Raw genomic sequence first — 23,967 nt, 5'->3', positions numbered from 1 at the left:
CCTGTTTCTGGTTGGGGGTAGTATTTGGTAATTAGTTATATCCAGCCTTTAAATGTTCTTGTATTCTCTTGGAGGTACTAAGACGTAGTTTAGTCACTGAAACAGATTCTTTTATGGAAGCTGATATTAAACCATGCTGTTGGGGCTCCCATAGTGCTAGGTATGAGGCAACCTGTGATATTTGACTGTAGGCAAGTAAGAATTTAGTATATGATCTGAAGAACTAATACTGTGCTGTCACTTACAGTGCCTGACACTGCCTACTGTTAGGTACTCGATCCCTATAATATTGGTAAACGTGGGTGTGAAGAGTAGTGAAAATCCTGAATGGCTAAAATCATTTGATGTAATAAAAAAAAAATGCTCTGAAATCCCTATTTATAGGTCTTTTATAGGTTAATAGTGCTTTCGATGTGTGTGTGTGTGTGTGTGTGTGTGTTTTAACATTTTATATATCTGTTTTCCAAACAGCATTACCATAGATGATGTCGTTTATGTGATAGATGGAGGAAAAATAAAAGAGACACATTTTGATACTCAGAACAATATCAGTACAATGTCTGCTGAGTGGGTTAGTAAAGCTAATGCCAAACAGAGAAAAGGTCGAGCTGGAAGGTAAGGTGGGAACTCTGTCCAAAGCTTTTAGAACACACAAAAATTTTGTGTAACAAAATGTGATGTTGGCATTTAAAGATATTTATTAAGAGTTACCTTTCTTATTATTTTGAGCTTATTGCAAAACATTTTTAAATAGGAAAGTTGTTCTAATCGTAGTTTGTTTGGAAAAGTATCTGCCAAGTTTTCTATTTTATGAATCTTTTGCCTTCAGTTTCTAAGTTTGATTAATAAGTTATGTTACTTATAATGGTTGGTTTTCATTTTTTTAAAGCATATATTGTGTGATAATAATAGCAACTAATACTTTTTGAGTGTCAGATCATCTCCTGAACACTTGATTCATATTAACTTTCTTAATCCTCACTACAGTACTATGAGGTAGGTTATTATATCCATTTTACGCATAAGGAAATTAAGGTACAAGGAAATTAAATGACTTGTCCAAAGTCCCATAGCTTTCTAAATTACAGAGCCAGGATTTGAATCCAGGCATTCTGACTACACAGGCTAGGCTCCTAATCACTGAATTTTATAGCAGTACTGATTTTTCACCAGTAGTTTTCAATGAAAGCACAAGGAAAGTACTTTTCTTCATAATGTCATAATAACTTAAGAAGTAAAACTATCTCTGTCTTAATGATAGGAAAAATGATTTGTCTTGAACTTCTACAAAGAATTGGACTTTAATGCATATTGTACAGTATTTCTGCACTTATTCATATGAGTGATAAGAGCCATATATGGATTTTCAGAAGAGGGTTTTTCTTTTGCCTCTTACAGATAGAATAAGAGATTTCCATTAATCTTTCGATACAGACTTAAGAAAAGGAGAGTTGAAAGAAAACTTTACAGGCCATTTATCAACCCCTCGTTTTAAGTTTGTACAATATCCATAAAGCTCTGACTGACTTGCTGTAATCTTTGCACATTATCCCAGTATAATTTGATTTCAAGACAGTTTATTAGATAGTTGATGCTATTGAACCAAAATCGTGGTTTAGTCAAAGAAGTATACCCTCCTAATAATCAGTTATCAGGGAATAACTTGATAAGGGACCCAGAAAGACTGAGGTTTTCCCATGTAGACCCATCACCTCTAAATATTGATTCAAAAAGTATTCACCATAGTGAACAGGTTTTGGCACACCTTTATATGTGAATAATAAACATACTAAGCCTTAAATTTGTTCCATGAAACAATAATAGAGCTAAATACTAATCCTTCGTCCTCACTCCTGTGCGGTAGGTTAACTGTGGAATTGCTGTTTTAATTTAAAAGGAAAACAGTCTTTTGTAGGCTCCATGGATAAAAATTCCTTCTGCAAACCTTATTATTTTGGAGATCAGAAAAAGCTATAGTATGTGGCTTTCAATGGAGGTACTCTTATTTTAGTTTCTACTGGAGAGATATTGAGGTATATTATATAATAGACAGTGGGTCTATGTAGACTCATGGAAAAAATAACTAAGATTTTTAGAATTCATTTTTGTTCCTATAGCAGCAAGAGCCTAAAGAAATATCTCTTCTACTTGAGAATACATGAATATGGTCACCTCTTCACATCTAGTTTTTTTTTTTTTTTTTTGAGATGAAGTCTCACTGTGTCACCAGACTGGAGTACATGGCACGATCTTGGCTCACTGCAACCTCTGCCTCCTGGGTTCAAGTGATCCTCCTGCCTCAGCCTCCCACTGGGACTACAGGAGCACACCACCACACCCAGCTAATTTTTTATATTATTTTTTAGTACAGATGGGGTTTCACCATGTTGGCCAGGCTAGTCTCAAACTCCTGACCTTAGGTGATACACCCACCTCAGCGTCCCAGAGTGCTGGGATTACCGGTGTGAGCCATCGCGCCCGGCCTACATCTAGTCTTACCATTGTTCAAAAAATGATATCATTCATGGCTCTAGTTACATACATAAAACAGAAACTTTTAATATCCCTCTGAAAACTCACTAAATAGAATATATAGTACTTAAAATGTTTTTCAGTAATATAGACAGGTTAGCATAATGCCAGGATTCATTACATAATAAGATTGATCACAAGGCATACTTGACGTTACTATTCTTAACCTTAACCTAGGTAGACTGCTGTTACTGAGCACAGTAATTTGGAATCTGTCAGAAATAGGGAAGCAAATTATTGGCATGGGGAGGAATTACTGTGTATCTTTCTTAAAACTGTGATGAGGGTAGAGGGTGTAACGTTTTTCTAAACAGAAGAAATACATGATTCATAAAAAGGAAAAAATAATTACGTACAGTAGCTATTATGTGGCATGTAAGAAATTGATATTGGCTACTTCCCTGCCTAGTATTTTCTCTGCAGTTCTAAAAAGTCATTGATGACTGTCCCTCTTTGTTTCATTTTGTTTTTTTTTCTTTTTTTAAGAGTTCAACCTGGTCATTGCTATCATCTGTATAATGGTCTTAGAGCAAGTCTTCTAGATGACTATCAACTGCCAGAAATTTTGAGAACTCCTTTGGAAGAACTTTGTTTACAAATAAAGGTAAATTAGGTGGGAGAATGAAGAAACTAAATGGAAGTGATCTCATTTTCAACATCTTTTATAGAACAAAGTACTGTATTAATCTCCAAGAAACAATTATTAACTCACAATTTATTTCATGTGTGCATTAGTAAATTGTGTGTTTAAACTTCCTTCAAATGTATATTCAACACTTTTAAATTATATACTGCTCTAGAGGAGGCAGGCTGCCTGTGTTTGAATCCTGCTTCTATGCCGGAAAAGCTAGTTCTGTTATATTGGGCAGGTTGTTTAAATTAACCTCCTAAAATTCTTAGAACAGTGCCTGGCACGTGGTAAGTGCTTAGTAAACATTAGCTACTGTTATTACATGTTAACATGTTATCCTTCATTATAAACTACTTATTTCAGTATCTTGTGTCTTTTGATATAGTTAGCCTTGTTTTGAAGATAGTGAGTAATCAGCTTGTTCACTGAGATTTTAGCCAGCTACTTTTGAAGATAGTGGGTAATCAACTTGTTCATTGAGATTTTAGCCAGCTACTTTTCCTATTAATAGAGTTGATGGTAGAAAGTAGTAATATATATAGGACTTTAAACATGTTTTTATAGAAATACAAATATAATTTTAATTCATTTTGGTAAAATAACTTGAAAGTCATGTATAAATTTGATGCTTTGAGTCATCAGCCCAGGTAGGACTAAGTTGTAATGCTAATATATTAATATTATATGTATTTAATAATATTTGTCTCCCCCACCTAGATTTTAAGGCTAGGTGGAATTGCTTATTTTCTGAGTAGATTAATGGACCCACCATCAAATGAGGCAGTGTTACTCTCCATAAGACACCTGATGGAGCTGGTAAATTTGTTTTCTTGTTTTTTTAATTCTAACTTAGAATACTACAGCATGTAAACCAGTTAATTATAATGTTTACTCTCATTACTGCAAAGTAGACCAATAATGTCCAATGCCAAATTTGATTGGCTATTTGACTATCAATTTAGAACTATCAGGTTATGAGATAGGCATTAGAAAGTTATAAAGTGATATCTTCGTAATAATTCTTAAAAGACTAGGACCTTTTTGCACATTTTTTTTTATTGTAGGCCTGATTTAAGATTACATAAAATTTGAAATTTTTAAGTTACTGGTACTTTAATTACTGGCGAGTAAAACAAATATGCAGCTAAATGATTTATCACAAAGGAAGGACTATGTAGTAATTACTTACATCAAGAAGAACATTCCCAGTGTGCTAAAAGCCCCCTTCTTACCCTCTCGTAATCACTCCACTGTCCCTTAATCCCAATCATGATAGATAACCTCTATCATGACTTTAACTATAATGGCTTGCTTTTTTTTTTTTTTGATGGTTTTACAAGTATGCATCTTCATAAAGAGTTCAGTTTTGCCTATTTTGTGAACTTTACATGAACCCATACAGAATGTGTGTGGTTTTTTTGTTCTTTGAGGGAGCAGAGCTCTGGATTATTTCACTTAATATTATGAGATTCAAATGTATTGTTGCTTTAGCTATGGTTTTTTTTCTTTTTCCTCTTTTTTTTTTTTTTTTTTTTTTTTTGAGACAGAGTCTCACTTTGTCACCCAGGCTGGAATATACTGGCATGATCTCAGATCACTGCAACCTCCACGTCCTGGGTTATAAGGTACATGTATGATCAAGTTGGGTAGATAACGCCCAACAGTTTTCCATGGTTGCAAACCACTTAAACTCCTACCAGTGGTGGATGAGAGTTCCCATTGCTTTGTAGCTTCACCAACCTTTCTTATTAATTGGCCTTTTATTCTAACCATGCTGGTAGGTATGTAGTGGTTTTAATTTGCATTTCTATGACTGTCATTGAAGTTTTCAGCAGCTTTTATGTTTATTATCCATTTGTGTAGTCTCTCATAAATTGCTAGTGTCTTTTTCTGTTAGGTTGCAGATCATACAGTCCTTTTGTACTCTTGATCTGCGCTTTTTATTGGTTGTATATTGCATATCTGTTTTCAACTTTCCTTTTTTTAATACCTTGATAAATTCCTTATTTTATTTTATTTTATTTTATTTTTGGAGAGAGTCTCACTCTGTCACGCAGGTTGGATGGAGTGCAGTGGCATGATCTCGGCTCACTGCAGCCTGCAACCTCCACCTCCCAGATTCAAGCGATTCTCCTGCCTCAGCCTCCTGCTGGGATTACAGGCACCTGCCACCATGTCTGGCTAATTTTTGTATTTTTCGTAGAGATGGGGTTTCACCATGTTGACCAGGCTGGTCTGGAACTCCTGACCTCAAGTGATCCGCACACCTCAGCCTCCCAAAGTGCTGGGATTATAGGCATGAGCCACCACTCCCAGTCTAAATTCCTAATTTTAGTGCAGTCAGATGTATCATTCTCAAAGGTTATTGCTTTTTACACTTTAATAAGTCTTTTCCTGAGGTCATAAAGATACATTTAAAAAAATTTTACTGTTTTGTTTATAATGCATCTGCAGTTGATGTGTGTTGGGGTTGAGGTAGAAATAAAAGTTTTTATAAATAAATGTAGAGCATTGACTGAGCACTATTTATAGAAAAGTTCATCTCTTTTTGTCCTTGTTCTGCAGTCTTTGATAGGTCAATGTCTGTGGATTTGTGTGTCTGTTTCTAGGCTTATTTCTCATCTGTTGGCCTGTATTTCTCTCCTGAGCTGGTATCACATTGCCTTAATTACTCTAGCTTTATGATAAATCTTGTTTTCTAGTGGAACAAATCACTCCCTTTCATTCTTCTTCAAAAACGTCTTGACTCTAGAGACTGAGGTGGGAGGACTGCTTGAGCCCAGGAGTTTGAGGGACACAGTGAGCTGTGCTTGCACCACTGCACTCCAACCCAGATGACAGAACAAGACCCTATCTCTAAAAAAAATAATAATAATAGTAAATTTTTTTAAAACAGAGTGTCTTGGTCCTTCTTGGTGCTTTGTTTTTCCAAATACATTTTAGAATCTTTGGAGTTTGATTTTGATTGAATTCCATCTATAAATCAGTTTGGGGAGAACTGACATCTTTACAGTATTGAGTCTTAGCAAAAAGATCATCATCTATTCCTCTGTTTATTTGGGTATTCAGTCTCAGTATTTTAGAGTTTTCTTTGGGGTTTTATATGTCTTTATTTAGATTTTTTAAAATTTAGATTTCAAATATTTAAAAGCAGAATCCAAAAATACCACTAATCTTCTAGGTTAGTGGTATTTTTGGATTCTGCTTTTAAATATTTCATCATCTTTCGAGTCTGATAATACAGAAATAAAGTTGCTTTTTGAATGATTGATTGTATCATTAATGCTGTAAAGTCCCCTTATTCAAATAACTTCATGTAGATTTTTTTCTGCATATATTATCACATCTTTAAATAATTAGAGTTTTATTTATTCTTTTTCAAGTTTCTGGGACCCTTAATACAATGTTGAGCAGAAGTGATATGATAGGGTGCCTTCTTATTCTTCTTCTCAAAGGAGAAGCTATCAGCAAGTCATTGAGAGTAAAGTGTTTGTTGGTGTTTTTTTTTTTTTTTTTTTGGGTGTGTGGAAGCTCTTATTACGTTAAGTTTACTAAGACATTTTTATCTTGTATGGATAATCAGTTTTATCACATATCTTCTGCTTCTGATGAGATTATGGTATGACTTCTTTAGTTGGTTCATGTATTCAGTTAAACTGATGTTTCAAATATTAAACAAATTTTTCTTTTTAGAGTAAACCTAACTTGCCAGCATTCAATTTGCCATTATTTTGTTTTGTGATTTTCATATGTAAGTTTATTTAGTTTTCTTCAGATGTCCTTGTAAGATTTAGATATCAAGCTATTCTAGGTTCAGAAAACAAGTTGAGGGTTTCACATTTTTTTCTTTTTCTTTTATTTGAAAGAGGTCTTTTAAAAAAAAAAATTAAGGGTATTTTCTCCAAAACTGTTTAGTAAAAATCTGTGTCTGATGGGATGCTTATGGGTTCTTTTATTATTATTTCTTGTTTGCATCTATATGCCTAGTTATTTTAATTGTGCACTGGAAATTCTGTTTACAAAATTCTTTATAGATAAAAATTTGAAGCTTGGGATGAGGGTAGCTTTTTTTCAGCAAGGATTTATGTTCCTTTCTGCCAGGAAAAGAGGCCCCAACCTCTGCACTCACCTCCCCTAGATGTCTGTCATTCCCTAACCTCTTGATTTACAATTCTTTGTTAACTCCTTGTATCTTCAGGCTACTTTTCTAGCTGTCCGCAGTGGGGTGGTTGGACCAGATGACCTAGGGAATCAGAGCAGAAGTCACTCCCATTTTCTGTGGTTTTAGATAGTTCCTTTTTCTTTTGCTTTTCTGTCTCGCGTCATCTAAACTACTAGAATCTAGAGAGTGTGCATTATGTATTCCAAATGTATAATAGTGTATCTTTTTGTTGTTTGTTTCTACAACTTTTATACTTTATTAGGTGACTTTATTTAACAGAAAGTTTGTCATTTCTGGTATTTCTCTCAACACAGAAAAGCCAAGTTGTGTGTTAATTTTGGTTTTGTTTAAATAAGTTTGTAACCTTTGCTGACCTCACAACATGTTTTGGTAGGGAAAACTAAAGCTGAACAATATTTGGGCATTTGGACTTAGAAGAGAGAGTAGTGGCTTGTTACTCTTTTTAAAGCAAGCTAAAATCGTTTTAAATGTAACGCTTTACAGGATCTATTTTAAACACACACTCTTCCTTTACAGAACGCTTTGGATAAACAAGAAGAATTGACACCTCTTGGAGTCCACTTGGCACGATTACCCGTTGAGCCACATATTGGAAAAATGATTCTTTTTGGAGCACTGTTCTGCTGCTTAGACCCAGTACTCACTATTGCTGCTAGTCTCAGTTTCAAAGATCCATTTGTCATTCCACTGGTAAGAAAAATGGAAATAAAACCGAGTTATTTTAGATGTGAACAGGAGTTGCTTAGATATATTTTTCATTAGCGTTTTATTAGAATGTCGTTCTCCATTATAGCATCAGAGCAATTTAAATTGGCTATGTCTGCTATTTTTAAGGGAAAAGAAAAGATTGCAGATGCAAGAAGAAAGGAATTGGCAAAGGATACTAGAAGTGATCACTTAACAGTTGTGAATGCGTTTGAGGTAAAAAAAAAAAAAAATTTGTCCTGGATTATGATAGTTTATTCAAATGAAATGCTAATAATAGAATAAGGATCATATTTAACCTTTTGAAATCTGTGTTATAAGGCTGGGCACGGTGGCTCATGCCTGTAATCATAGCACTTTGGGAGGCTGAGGCAGGTGTATCACCTGAAGTCAGGAGTTTGAGACCAGGCTGGCCAACATGGCGAAACCCGGTCTCTACTACAAATACAAAAATTAGCTGGGGGTGGTGGTGGGCATTTGTAATCCCAGCTACTCAGGAGGCTGAGGCAGGAGAATTGCTTGAACTCCGGGGCGCGGAGGTTGCAGTGAGCTGAAATCATGCCACTGCACTTCAGCCTGGGCGATGGAGTGAGACTCAATCTCAAAAAAACCAAAAAACCAAAATCTATATTATCATAGGTATCAGGAGTAAATTACTGAGAATGTTGAAATTTAGCTGAACATTTGAAAAAAGTTATAATTCATTTTTAATTTTGTAATAGTTCATTACATTTACCGTTTTGGGGAAATAATAGTTTTTGGTAAGAATGAACAAGTGAATAGTTTATTTTAAAATGTTGTATTTAATAATTTCTTTGTATCTTTGGCTTATTAACGCTAATGACAGTCTCTTTCTATTCATTAATAAACTACCCTGTATTCAGATTTAACATGTAATAGAGGATCATAATCATGTACATAATTCAGATTAAAGAGACATTTTCTGCTCCCCAAAGCCACGTGTATCTGAGGGTAAACATTTATCACCTATCTTGGTAAAATTTAAATGTAATTTGGTTTTTAGAGGCAGTATCTTTTTTCTGTGGCTCTACATTCTGTTTCATGTGACATATTATGGGAAAGTTCATGTTTTTTTGTCTTTGAGCTTATTCAGCTTGTCTTTCCTTTTTCCCCATTTCCCTCCTCTAAAAAAAAAAGCAAACTATAAAGAAAATCTGTGAATTTGAAAATATATAATAGCATTTAAGTCAGTTTAATAGTGTGTTCTTTTTGATTAGTGTATTATGTACAGTTTGGATGCCATTTTGTGTAAAATACATAATATATTACTGTATACTTAATTGTATAAAGGTCTGGAACTTCAGTGGTGGTTATCTCTTAAGGACTAGGATCATGGGGAGTGTATGTGTTTTTAGTTTTATCAGTTATAAAATTCTTCGAATTTTTTACAAAGAAAATTAAATATTAGTAGAATATTAAGCTTTTACTAAAGTAAAGAGGGAAACCAGTAGTAATCTTTGTTTGCGGGAGAAATATAGATTTCTTCATTTCTTTGCCCCATAGGGCTGGGAAGAGGCTAGGCGACGTGGTTTCAGATACGAAAAGGACTATTGCTGGGAATATTTTCTGTCTTCAAACACACTGCAGGTAATGGTGAATGTTTTGCAGTAATTATCATATATGCTAGATTAGAGAATATATACATCCATTTTGTACAATTAGATCTATAGCAAAAAAGTCAAATATATGGAAATTGAGTATATTTGTATATATACACAAAGTAATGGGGGATCTTTCTGAAATCAACTGCAACAAAACAAGGAAAAGAAACATGGTTCCAGAGGATAAGAGCAAGGCACAGTAGGGTTCGATTTCTGTTCCTGTCCCCACATTCTAGTTGCTATTTTGATGATTCGAACTGAGCATTTTTGCTAACACTCCTAAAATCTGTTGAAAAGTATCAAATAGGATAGATATCTGTAAGTTTTCTGGTTTAGTATAGTGAAACACCGCAGGCAAGCATTTGTAAAACAGAAGAAAACAGTAAAGAGGGCATATGCCATCACATTTCAGACTACATTGAACTGGGTATTCGAAGCCAGTGAGAATAGAAATATCCTCATCTTCTCCCAGTACACATACACTCCAGCTATGTGACATGAGGCCTGATACTGGACATTTAACAGATCTACAAATTAGTAAACAAAAAAATCTAACATACCAAATCAGAAGTGCCCAGTCATTAGCAAAATGGAAAAAAAGGATCACCACAATTCGGAAGGAAAGGAAAAGAAAAAAAAAAGAGTGGAATGCCATGTTTCAGTAGAAAACACCTTTAAACTGTTTCATAATATGGAATAGCTAATAAGAATATGAATTCAGCCAAACATAGGTTAGAAAATAAACAGTAGAGTGAATGAAAAGACACCTGAGCTAAGAAAACAAATTGAAGATCAAAAGAAATCACAAGGAACAGAATGGACACCCCTTAAAAACAAGTTATTGCCATAGGAAAAAAGCTTGAAGTAATCACAGTTTATGGAGGTACCTGAAAAAGACAAAAATTAAAGCAATAAGTAAAATCTTAAAGACAGGAAGACAGGACTCATCCATTATGAGAACAGTAGATATTAGTGTCTGCATACAAATCCTGTGTAATTGAACGTTTATTTTGAGATGTATGTAAGAACACTTTTTGAAATGGAAATAATGAAATGAACAGAGAAATGAACAGAAGCATGAAAACATAACTGAATCCAAGTGTTTGAGAATGTCATGTCCAGTCAGGATATGAATTCAGGTGTAAAGAAAAACAACAGGCATTCAAGAAATACTGTACCCCTGAGCTCTTCTTGAAAAGCCCATTGACGGTGAAATGCTGTTAGTTAAAAGGGGAATCACAGTGGAGATTTCAGGAATGGAGAGTGCATGCTTAATCAGCTGGTGTAGTATACATTAGAAGTATTTAAATATAGAGCTAATAACAAAATGGTGTTAGGAATTACACATGCAAAATAGAATGTAAAGATTATTATCCTGAACAGTATAAAATAATGGCAGTAAAAACCAGGAGGTGTCTAAGAAAGTCAGGTGTCAGAAAAATTAGGTGGGGAAAGTCACACCTTAAGGGATATATACTTAAATATAACCAGCTTTATGTTTCATAATCTCTAAAAGGAATTCCTTAGGAAATATTTCTGTTATGAAAATACAAGATTCATCTGGTCATTCACTTTCATTTCTATTTAACTTTTCTTTAAATTGTACTAAAGTTAATTGTTTTATAAAGAATTTCTATACTATGATTCTGTTATTAGGATGCATTTCTTCTATCAGTATATATACTTAATGGGTGTCTGCAATCTTATTTATTTAGAAGACTGAGTATTGAGGCAAGGGAAGTACTTTTCTATGTTACTTGAATGCTTTGTAATAAGCCATGTATCATTATTTTTAAAAAAAACAAAACCTTAAGCTTACCTGCCATTGTTAACCGTATTTAATTCTCAGTAATAGAAATATGGATGTGGATTATTTTCTTTATGCTTTTCTATATTTTTTAAAAAATGGGGGTGGAAAGTAATTTTAAAAACTCTATTAGTCTTTCACAAAATAGAGTAATCCTTAAACATCAGTGGCTATTCCTTACAACATGCAAACTTTTTCTGTGAAAAGTCGGGTAATATTTTAGGCTTACAGGCCATAAGATCTCAGTTACAAGCATTGACCTCTGCCATTGTAGTGCAAAAGCAACCAAATGTAGATGAATGGGTGTGGCTGTGTTCCAATAAAATGTTATTGACAAAAACAGCTTTTGTAGTTTGCCAACCCTTGCTTTAAAACATGTTTGCTAAAGTGTTTTCATAAAGCAGGGATAGCTTACAACTCAATTTATCTATTAGTGTATGTTTTATAGCCTCAATGTGTGAAAGGTATTCTAGTTCTATTTGTTACCATTGCTCCCTAGATGCTGCATAACATGAAAGGACAGTTTGCTGAGCATCTTCTTGGAGCTGGATTTGTAAGCAGTAGAAATCCTAAAGATCCAGAATCTAATATAAATTCAGGTACAGCAGGAAACACAGTGTAAATAAGTATCTTTTGTCTATTGTATCAGTATTTTACTTTTCTTTTCCCCTCTACCTTCTCACCCCCCATAGATAATGAGAAGATAATTAAAGCTGTCATCTGTGCTGGTTTATATCCCAAAGTTGCTAAAATTCGACTAAATTTGGGTAAAAAAAGAAAAATGTAAGCATTGAAGATTATTATTAATTACTCGTAATTCTCTTCTTAAACTTTTGAAATCTGCTCATGTAACAAGGCTTATATTATAAATTTGTTCTTATTCATATGTGGGTTATATTCTTGTTCTTTTAATCATTTCAGAGAAGGTGAACTGTTTAGCCATTGGTATCACTTTCCCTCACAACACATCCTGGAATCACCTCTCTGATAACCCATTATTCACAAAGAATGCTACCACATGATACCAGTGTAAATATTAGAAGAGCCAGCCTGCTAGTAAATACCAGTGGCTGGATAAAAATTGCTTAGAGTAGATTTTATTTCAGAAACTTTTTTCCTCTTGCCTTATAAATGGATAACTTAGCTCTTTGAATAAAATTGTGATTTCACTATTTTGAGAAATAAAGTGTAATAATATATGTACAGGTAGCCTCAGTAGTAATTGGAGACAACAGTGAAGCATGAGCTAGAATGAGCTCATTCTAGCTAAAGGATACAGAGAAACTAAGAGTCACAAATGGCCAGTAGTGTGGTTGCTACTATTTTGGAAGACACTCTGTATTAGAATTATGATTGAATCATTAAAATAGTCACTGACCCAGTGCATGAGTTTTTAATTTGATAGATGTGTCTTAAGGAAGTAATTTCAAATGTTTTCTAACAGCTACATTGTAAATAATATAGATTTCTAGTAGCCATGGGAAAATTGTGGTTTTATAATACTGTAATGCATCTCCATAGGTGGGCATTAAAACAGTCATTGTGTAGTAACATGTAAAGTATTTAAACTGACGTTAAATGAAAGTTGGATATTCTAGAATTATAAACATGAAAAAATAAAGACTTTAAAGATAGGCCAAAGTGCAGACATTGTTCTTGGGCAGTGGTTCTCAACTGGCATGATTTTGCCCCCAAAGGGGACATTGGAAAGTGTCTGGAGATACTTGTGGTTGTCATAACAGTGTGTCAGTAGTACTAAAGTCAAGAAACCCTATTCCAAGGTATAAAGTAATGGGTAGCTGATGAATTTTAATCATTGTGGTTGGATTATTCACATTTTAAGTGACCTAAGTACTTTTTCAAAATAATACTTGGCCAGAAATTTTTTTGTATGTGTGTACCTAACTTTACAGGTAGCTTAACAGTGAGTCACTTTGAAATTCATTTTATTTTCCTCTCTGCCATCCTGGGAGGGCTTTCTGAAAAAATGTAGTTTTCTTTGGACTGGTGCATTGTTTTGGTCCAGACTAGGGGTCAGCAAATTTTGACCTATAGGCCAAAAACTTGTTTTTGTCCTTTTTTTGTTGGAACACAAACATGTTGTTTTCATGTTGTCTATTCTGCTTTCCTTCTACACTAGCAGAGTTGGACAGAAATTATAGAGCCCCAAATATAGACCCTAAAATATTTACTCTCTGGTCCTATATAGAAATTTGCTGGGCCAGGCACAGTGGCTCACACCTGTAATCCTAGCACTTTGGTTGGCTGAGGCTGTTAGATTACTTGAGCCCAGGAGGTGGAGGTTGCAATGAGTCAAGATCACACCACTGCACGTTGAGAGATCATGCTACTGCAGTCCAGCCTGGGTGACAGAACGAGACCCTGTCTCAAAAAAAAGAAAAAAGAAATTTGTGAAGTTCTACTGCTCTAGTTATGCAAGGTGGCAGGATGGCATTGGTAAATTGACTTGAAGTGAGAAAAAATAATTTCTGGTTTTATTCTAAGTATTTAAAACTGTAAATTCATAACCATGATTCATGATTTTGATTACAAGTCTTATGAATTCTTAGAACTTCAGAAGTGGCCGGGTGCGGTGGCTCACACCTGTAATCCTGGCACTTTGGGAGGCCAAGGTAGGCGGACCACCTGAGGTCAGAAGTTTGAGACCAGCCTGGCCAACATGGTGAAACCCCATCTCTACTAAGAATACAAAAACTAACTGGGCATGGTGGTGGCATATGCCTGTAATCCCAGCTACCCAGGAGGCTGAGGCAGGAGAATCGCCAGAACCCGGGAGGCGGAGGCTGCAGTGAGCTGAGATTGGGCCACTGCACTCCAGTCTGGGTGACAGAGCAAGACTCCGTCTCAAAAAAAAAAAATAAACTTCGAAAGAGACACTCGTAAAAACAAATAGGAAAGATTAGTGGATTATTAGCTTTTATGCTGTTAGTTAATACAGGTAATTAACATTAACTATTTAAAAATAAATTATTAAACATCTCCCTGTTGAATAATACTAAAGACTTTTACAAATTGAGATAAAATGTGTATGACTATCAAAAAAAAAATGACCTAGGAATTGAGAGATTGAATTAGAACCGTCAACATGAATTTAAACAGAATTCTTCACTTTTCATTTTTTATTCATCTGGGTCATACTCTGTAAAATTTTTAAGTTGATAATTTTACAGTTATTTTGTAAATCAAGGGCCGTTTATCAGTATTATGATTGTCATAGTAAAATGTATAAACTCTTCTCTTGGTATGAATCACTTAATTATTTTAGGTACTTTTTTGTTCTTTATTCTTCAGTGGTATAGTGTGCATTAACATTAAGGAAAAGAATATTCTGCCATTTTTCTAAAATGTTGAGTAATTATACCTGCAAGAAGAAGATTAGTTACATGATTTAAATTATTCATACTGATAGCATTTTTTCATATATTTTTAAGGAAATTATGCTCTGTCCTCAAATATAAATATATTTTTTTGCAAAAATAAACTGAATTATTCTCTGGAGTTTTTTTAGATTCCGGGATTTGTTTGGTTTTTACCAAGCTCTTCTATCAGTTTTTCAAGTAGTGTAAAAAAAGAAAATCCTCTAGAAGACTTCTTTTTAACAAACTGCATTTTAACTTTTTTTAAAGGGTAAAAGTTTACACAAAAACCGATGGCCTGGTTGCTGTTCATCCTAAATCTGTTAATGTGGAGCAAACAGACTTTCACTACAACTGGCTTATCTATCACCTAAAGATGAGAACAAGCAGTGTAAGTGAACATTTAAAATAATTAAGGATCTGATTATCAGTCTCATTGTATTTTTATGATTGTGTAGTTTTAACAATTATATACAAAATTTTTTTTTTTGTTGTGTCTTATTCCTGTGACATGAGTAACTTTTTCCCTCTAACAAATAACCTATTCTTTTAATTTTCAGGTCTGTAATGATGGATCTTTGTATTTTAATTAGGACAGTTATTTGATTGCATAATTTTCTTTCAGAACTTGCTTTCAAGAAATATTGACATATTTTATGGTGTACAGGAGTTTACATTGTATAGAAAGTTTTGTTAGCGTGTCAGTATACCTTATAAGTATTGTTCAGCATGTTGAGATTCTGTTTATTTATATTTTTCTCTTTAGAACAGTAATTTGAGATGATTTATAAAAAACTGGATAAAAATAACTTTGGCAACATTAGTGTTTTGCTTTTGTCACTCAGAAAATATTTTCTTCAGAGTAGTGCTTAGTTTAAACTAAAAAATATTAAAATACCTATGTTCTCTGAATAATGAAGATGGCTCATTTAAAATGGTATTTCTTACAAATTAATCTCTGTAATTACAATAGAAGGTTAATATTTTAGAAGGAAGATATTCATTAATTAATACTGGTAATATTGTTGAATTTATATAGTAATCTTTTCAGACTCCTGAATGTATTAATTCACTTTAATTTTCATTACAGATATACTTGTATGACTGCACAGAGGTTTCCCCATACTGTCTCTTGTTTTTTGGAGGTGACATTTCCATCCAGAAGGATAACGATCAGGAAACTATTGCTGTAGATGAGTGGATTGTATTTCAGTCTCCAGCAAGAATTGCCCATCTTGTTAAGGTGACTGACTTTATGTGATTATCTTAAATCTACATGTAAGTCAGCATGTGGTCATGTGGTTTTGTTCTAACTGTTAAATAGATTAACATTTCTTGCTCTATTTCAGCAGAGCAAATAATTTTGAAAAAATGATTCCTGGTTTTTCTGAATTGTGTTTTGAGGTGGTAACAGACCAGCCATTCTAAATGGCTCAGTGTGATTGCAGTGTGAATTTTAACTGCACTTTAGTTATTCACTCATAACCACACTTTAGTTGCTTGCTCACTAAATGTTTTAGCTTTTGAGCCATCGCTTGTGAAACTCCTTGTATCAGGTAAATTAGTTTCATTTATTATGTTATTTGGTAATATATCTGCCTTTGTTGAACATGTATAATTTTTCCAACCTTAGGAATTAAGAAAGGAACTAGATATTCTTCTGCAAGAGAAGATTGAAAGTCCTCATCCTGTAGACTGGAATGACACTAAATCCAGAGACTGTGCAGTACTGTCAGCTATTATAGACTTGATCAAAACACAGGAAAAGGCAACTCCCAGGAACTTTCTGCCACGATTCCAGGATGGATATTACAGCTGACAGCTTTTCAGGGGTGGTCTGAAAAGCCAGTTTGACAGCCATTCTTCATCATTGTTTAAATTTTGGCTGGATGCCAAACCCTGGGACATGAACAATTTTCATGTGTAAGGTAGAAACCTTCAGTAGGTAGTAAAGACTTAATGTGCATGACTTGATGTTATATGTAGATATATATATATATATATACCATAAAAGCAATATGTTCTCTGATCATATACTCTGCTGTGGTCATGCCCACTCTTTGGGAGTATATTCCCTTTATATATATTGAGTATTGTACCACTTGAGAAATTCCTTTGTTCTGTTATACAAAATTAATCTTTCTGCTCATAATGATTGATGATACCACCAGTAAAAATAGGATGTTTACCCCAAAACAAGTGTCAATTAAGAATTTGAACACAACCACATTTTTTAAAATGAAACTTCTATCGGAAGTAAATTAATTTGTTGTAATAAAGTCCAGTATTTAATAAAATGTACAATGTTAAATCTCAGCCAACCTCTTGGATTGGTTTCTACATTTTCACCTATGGCTTGGTTCATTTGATATTTTTACTATTTTTAAAACACGTGCCCTTTTTATATCACCCTGTGCCTCATAATACAGCAATTGAGAGCACGGTCTGGAGCCTGATTACCTCAGTTCCAGTCTCAGCTCTGTCAGTTAGTCAGTGTCTTGGCTTCTCTCTCTTTTTCCTTATCTTGTAAGATACAGTTGGCCCTTCATATCCATGCATTCCACATCTGTGGATTCAAACAACTGTGGATAGAAGATATTTGGGGAAAAAAAGGATGGTTGTGTCTATACTGAACATGTGCAGACTTTTTTCCTTGTCATTCCCTAAACAATACAGTTTAACAGCTATTTATATAGTATTTACATTGTATTAGGTATTATAAATAATCTAGAGATGACTTAAAGAATATGGGAGGTTGTGCCTAGGTAACATGCAAATACTATGCCATTTTATATAAAAGACTTGAGCATCCATGGATTTTGGTATTTGAGGGGTTGGGGTTGGAAACCAGTCCCCCACAGATACTGAGGGACAACTGTACACGTAACAGTTGTGAGGATGAAGTACATTAATACATGTAAAGCACATAGGCTAGTGCCTGTACTCTCTGAATCTTAGTTGTTATTTGTCCCTGAAATATTTTCGTAAATGTCTAACAATCTATTATATTACACTTTTTATTTTATTGCTACTTATCTTCTTAGCCAAGGAATAGTGTAACAACACATGCTGTACATTTTCAGCCCTATCAGATTGTGATAAATACTGTTGGTTGCCGGCCAGCAACTATTTTGTCCCTCCCTTCTTGCTTGCTTATTCTGGTGTTCCTTTCTGTGCAGCTCTGTGCCCAGGTATGTTGGACCCTTTCCCTAAGGGTGAATCTTGCTGTTCTAAATGAATCACATGTGGTCTTATCCCCCTTATAAGTAATTGATAAGGCATGAGTACATAAACATGTCCTAGTGAATGGCAACTGAGAAGTGATCTTCAAGGGGGTGTCTGAAAAATGTTTTACTCACTAATAGACTTAGAGGAGGAAATCCTGCTCTCTCTGGACATTGTCTTTTCTGACTCTGATAGTTGGAACTGCTGCAGCCAACTAATGATCACAAGGAGACACGGACTCAGACTGAGGTTAGCTCAGTGGAAAGATAGAACTCACCAGAGCCTTTGATAATGCCGGTAAGCTTCAGAATTAACCCATTCTAGAGCTGCTTTACATGTGGACTTATGTTGATATAATAAAAACCCTTCAATTGTTTAAGCCACTTTTAATAGGATATTGTTAGTTTTTTGTTGGTTTTTTGTTTTGTTTTGTTTTTTGTTTTTTGGAGACAGTGTCTTGCCCTGTCACCCAGGCTGGAGTGCAGTGGTGTGATCTTGGTTCACTGCAGCCTCGACTTCCTGGGTTCAAGTGATCCTTCTGCCTCAGCCTCCCAAATAGCTGGGACTACAGGCATGCACCACCACACCCAGCTAATTTCTGTATTTTTTGTAGAGACACCGTTTCACCATGTTGCCCAGGCTGGTCTCAAACGCCTGTGCTCAAGCGGTCTGCCCGCCTTGGCTTCCCAAAGTGCTGACATTACAGGTATGAGCCACTGCACCGGGTCCCTAGTAGGGTATTTTTAACTTGGCAAAAAGGGTATTAATCAGAAACATACACTATCCATCACTGAGTATTATACTCTTGATTTTGCAATGTAAGAGTTTTAACCTATTTGTCTGACAGAAGGTGTAAAAGTGCTGGACATGCTGCAGAAAGAAACAGGAAAAGCATCTTGCTGCACTCCAAAGAATGCAAATTTTAATGTGCCTTCCAATAAATGCAAGGAAACTGAAAGAGTTAAGAGTATCATACAATGACTGGGATGTATTGATAATGCTACAGTGATCCATTAACAGCACTTGTTCAGGTACTGCTCCCAATCCTGGGAATGTGTGTTACCTGTTATGTCTCAAATCCTTTATCTTGGCTGTTCTTCTAAAAGTCATTGAATGCTGGCATTAGAGTCATGTCACAATATTAGAGCATACTGGTTTTGCCTCTAACGTCGAGGTGACCATCTGGTCTTTCTTGCTCTGTAAGAGTTTATGTTTGTGCTTTTTTTTTCCTTACTTTTATTATCCAGTTTAAATCCAGTCAGTTGGCCAAAATGGTCTTGGAAGAAAGGATTTAGAGATTCTGTAAAAAAGATTATTAGTTGGTTCTGTGTTTGCAAACCAGTATGTAATTCCCATATGAATGGGGAAAATGTTCCTGAGGAATTATTTAATTGATGAGGCATTCACAGAGATTAAAGCAGTTATTGTTACCTCCAATTTATGTCTTCTGCACAGCTGATTAGGTTGGACATTTTAATCCAAGGTGCTACTTACGTTCTGTTTCTTTTGTTTACAAAATAGGGCATTACTGAGTAGAAAATACATTCCAGGTCTAAGAACTGTTTGTTCTTTAGTGGATTTTAAAGAATAAGACATTAAATTAAGAAGGAAAATCTGTTTGATTCATCATTTTGAGTAATGCAGAGAATAACTCTTAAAAAACCTGAAACAGAAACTTTCAGGAAAAAAACAAAAGAAATTAAACTACTGAATAATCTTTCAAAAGCATCGTTGAACAGTGAGCACATGTGATGCCTTCCCAATTAATTAATTTGGGCAAAAGCTCTAGATAAACTTACACCAATTGTTGCAAGGCATTCTCTATTACTGCATTTTTAAAACAAAGTCCTCCCCTAAAAGTTATGAATTATACAAAAGCTTTAGGAGGAATTTTAGTACTCCTTTACCCAAAATAAATAGTGGTAAATTTCCTTCTGTTCTTAGCTCTGAGTTTGTATTTATTTATAAGTCATTGTGATCATGTATACTTATATATTTTTAATATGCTAATTGCTTTTAAATGGGATTTTTGTTCTGATTTTAAATAATACATCCTCCCTGGACAATATTTGGAAATGTAGCAAAGTAAATCATGTTACCATTGTTCCATTTTGATATATATAAACTTTAGGTATTATTTTATATATAATAAATTTTAAGATATTATATACAATAAAATTAACCAATTTAAGTATATGATTCAGTGAATTTTGTCAAACATATAGTAGTGTAATTACCACCACCACAATCTTGATACAGAACTTTTTTTTCCCCCGAGACAGAGTTTCGCACTGTCACCCAGGCTGGAATGCAATGGCGCGATCTCGGCTCACTGCAACCTTCGTCTGCCCGGGTTCAAGCAATTCTCTGGCCTCAGCCTCCTGAGTAGCTGGGATTACAGGCACGCGCCGCCATGCCCGGCTAACTTTTGTATTTTTAGTAGAGATGGGGTTTCACCATGTTGGCCGGGCTGGTCTCGAACTCCTGACCTCATGATCCACCTGCCTCGTCCTCCCAAAGTGCTGGGATTACAGGCTTGAACCACCACACCCAGCTGATATAGAACATTTCTATCACCTAAAAATTTCCCTTTTACCCCTTTGTAGTCAATCCCTTGCCCCCACTTCTACCCCCTGGAAACCCATTGATCTGCGTTTTGTCACTTTTGTTTTGCCTTTTCTAGAATTTCAAATAACCAGTCTTTTGTGTCCAGCTTCTTTCACTTAATGTAATACTTTTGAGATACTGATATTGTTACATGTATTAGTAGTTAGTTCCTGTTTTATCTTCTATTGTTCAGTAGTATTTGCATTGTATAGTTATACCACAGTTTGTTAATTCATTTACCAGTTGATGGACATTTGAGTTATTTTCAGTTTTTTTGCTGTTATGAATAAAGCTGCTATGAACATATGTATGTAAGTCTTTGTGTGGTTATATGTTTTCATTTGTCTTGGGTAAATACCTAAGATTAAGGTTGTTGTATTATAGTAAGTGTGTTTGTATAAGAAACTGCTAAAGTGTTTTCAGAATTTGCTGAAATTTTACATTCCCAACAGCAATGTGTGTTGGGGGATCAGAGTATTCCACATCCTTGCCAGTACTTGGTATTTTTAGCTGTCGTTTTAATTTTAGCCTTTAGTGGATGAGGAGTCCTGTCCCATTGTGGTTTAATTTTTGTTTCTAAAATGATAAATGATGAGCATCTTTTCATGTTGTTTGCTTTTTCCTTAGTTATCTTATGTATTTCTGTTTGGGTTTTGATTTTTCATCTCATGTCAAATGATTGGAGTTTTAAGGATATATCTGACTATGGAGAAGGAAGATTACTAATTAATTTTAGAGATACAAAAAGTTGTTATTTACATTCCTTGAGATTTATAATGGCCAGATGTGTTACTCTTGACTTGGTTGGTAAAGTGTAAAGAGTTAAGCCAGTGTTATTAAGTGCCAGGAGAGACTAGCACCAGTTTTATATAGTTATGAAGGCAAGAGGTATATTCATCATGAGGTGAAGAATGGGACATAAGAAAAAATATTTATTAGTATTGGGAAAGTCATTGGAGATAAGGAAAACAGCTGATATGGAAGCACTGTAGAGGCGATCGATCTACTGTGGATGATAGAGAACTTTTAAATTGTGACTACCTTTTTTTTTCTGGTTCTTAAATTTGATTCATATCTCAATGGTCTGGTATAAATTTTTGAGTTGTATTTTTCTATTTCTGAGTCCTTATATAGTATATTATGTTACCTTTACACAGTGAACATCATGGTTGGGAATAAAATTAACTTTAGCAAAGCTTTAATTTAATGAAAAAGTGATTCCTTGGTGACTTTTATCTTTTAGGCCCTTTTAAATATTTCAATATTTAATCTTTCCCATAGCTTCCATTCACCTCACTTTTCTCTTAATGGCTGTTTCTCCTGTTAAATGAGAGAGTTTGATTATTTTTACTTGTTCTGGAAGCCAATTTTTTTCTTGTTTATTCAAGCAAAGGCAAAACAGACCTATCTCTAACGTTTTTGTGGTGTCTGAAGTAAGAATATAAATGGAAGCCAACATACTAGATCTCTAAATATTTTAAAATTTTAAATTAGTTTAACAAACTTAAATAAAACGTCCTTTTAGCCAGGTGTGGTGGCTCATTCCTGTAATCCCAGCCGTTTGGAAGGCCAAGGTGGGTGGATCATTTGAGCCTGTGAATTCAAGACCAGCCTGGGCAACATGGTGAAACCCTGTCTTTACAAAAATTACAAAAATGAGCCAGGCATGGTGGCATGTGCCTGTAGTCTCAGCTACTCAGGAGGCTGAGATGGAAGGATTGCTTGAGCCTGGGAGGTCAGGGCTGCAGTGAGCCACTGCACTCCAGTCTGGGCAGCAGAGCAAGACCCTGTCTCAAAAAACTCCTTTTGACAGATACACATTAATAATGACAAAATAAAAAATGGCATAAAACAATATTGAAGATGACTTTTAGCCATAGTTTCTTATTTTTTCGAAATATTCTTTTTTGCATCAATTGGCACAGTAACCATATGTTTTTTTCTTTAGCTTGTTAATATTGTAGATTGCTGTCTTAGTCATTTTCTGTTGCTGTAACAGAATATCAAAGACTGGGTAATTTATAAAGAAAACACATTTTTTTCTTACAGTTCTTAAGTCCAAGACCAAGGTATCAGCATCTGGTGAAGGCCTTCTTGCTGTGTCACAAATGGGGACATCACATGGCTAGAGGGCAAGAGTGTGTGTCATCTCAAGTCTGTTATAAAGCCACCAGTCCCATCATGGAGGCTTCACCCTGATTAACTTAGCTAAGCTTAAAATTACCTCACAGAGGGCCCACCTCCAATCAACATATGAATTTGGGGATTAACTTTCCAATGCATGAAATTTATGGGACACATTCAAACCATAGCAATCACATCAATTGATTTTTAAATATTGAGCAATCCTTGCATTTCTGTAATAAACCCTGCTTGGTCTCAGTGTGTAATTTTTTAAATATATTGCTGGATAGGATTCGGCAGTGTCTTGCTGAAGATTTTTGTCTCTCTATTCAGGAAAGATACAAATCTATAGTAGCTTTTGTTTTAATAATGTAATGCTGGCCTCATAAAATATGTTGGAAGCTGTTGTCTTCCTCTTACGTTTTCTGGAAGACATTATGCATAATTGCCATTAATTCTTTAAATGGTTGTAGAATTTTCCAACGAAACCATTTGCACTTGGAGATTTTTTTTTCAGAAATTATTTTAAATTGTGAGTTTATTTAGTAATTATGAGATTACTCAATGTCTTGGTAGTTTGTGGTTTTTATTGGTTCATTTTCTCTAAGTTGTTGAATTTATGTATGTAAAGATTTTTTGTATTGATCAGAAGCCTGGGAAGCAGTAAAAAATTTTTGAGTTTTTTGTAATGCCCCTTTATTATTTTTTTAATGTCTGTAATGTGGGATCTTTAATGATATATTCATTTTTCATTGATTTTTCTCACGTATTCTGTTTTCAATTTTATTGATTTCTACACTTAACCTTATTTAGTTCTTATTGCTCTTTTGAGTTTATTTTGTCTCATTTCTTGAGGTGAAAGATTAGATTTCTTTTGTAATACAAGTTTTTTGTGCTATAAATTCTCTAAGCAGTGCTTTAGCTGCATCCTATGTATGTTGATATTTTGTATTTTCATGTCATTTAGCCAATGTATTTTTTATTTCCCTCTTTATATATTTTTCTCTTTAATAAATAGATTAGTTGTGAGTGTGCTGTTTTAAGTTCCTAGTGTTTGGAGATTTTCTTGTCCATTATTTTTAGCTTGAGTCCATTATGGTCAGAGAAAATACTCTGTATGATTTCAGTCCTTGTAAATTGGTCAGTTTGTTGTA

The 23,967-nt window shown here is 34.5% G+C and overlaps 1 protein-coding gene across 3 annotated transcripts in view; it reads left to right on the top strand.

The window, feature by feature from the left end:
- The window catches only part of DHX36 (DEAH-box helicase 36), a 50,930-nt gene extending 33,757 nt beyond the window's left edge, over positions 1–17,173 (top strand). Inside the window, exons 15-25 of one of the 3 annotated variants that reach the window (XM_001147599.7) lie at positions 472–615; positions 3,019–3,136; positions 3,881–3,979; positions 7,863–8,036; positions 8,181–8,267; positions 9,576–9,659; positions 11,980–12,079; positions 12,173–12,263; positions 15,128–15,248; positions 15,948–16,100; positions 16,491–17,173. In XM_001147599.7, coding sequence (XP_001147599.1) covers positions 472–615; positions 3,019–3,136; positions 3,881–3,979; positions 7,863–8,036; positions 8,181–8,267; positions 9,576–9,659; positions 11,980–12,079; positions 12,173–12,263; positions 15,128–15,248; positions 15,948–16,100; positions 16,491–16,676 — 1,357 coding nt within the window. In that variant the 3' untranslated portion in view covers positions 16,677–17,173. The remainder of the gene's footprint in view (positions 1–471; positions 616–3,018; positions 3,137–3,880; positions 3,980–7,862; positions 8,037–8,180; positions 8,268–9,575; positions 9,660–11,979; positions 12,080–12,172; positions 12,264–15,127; positions 15,249–15,947; positions 16,101–16,490) is intronic. The other 2 variants (XM_016942201.4, XM_001147527.7) reach the window with 2 other exon arrangements.
- Positions 17,174–23,967: the final 6,794 nt, after the last annotated feature.

This window comes from Pan troglodytes, chromosome 2 (genome assembly GCF_028858775.2).
Source record: "Pan troglodytes isolate AG18354 chromosome 2, NHGRI_mPanTro3-v2.0_pri, whole genome shotgun sequence".
NCBI lineage: Eukaryota > Metazoa > Chordata > Mammalia > Primates > Hominidae > Pan > Pan troglodytes.
The sequence above is the reverse complement of the archived record's forward strand: the minus strand, read 5'-3'. Positions and strand labels throughout refer to the sequence as shown.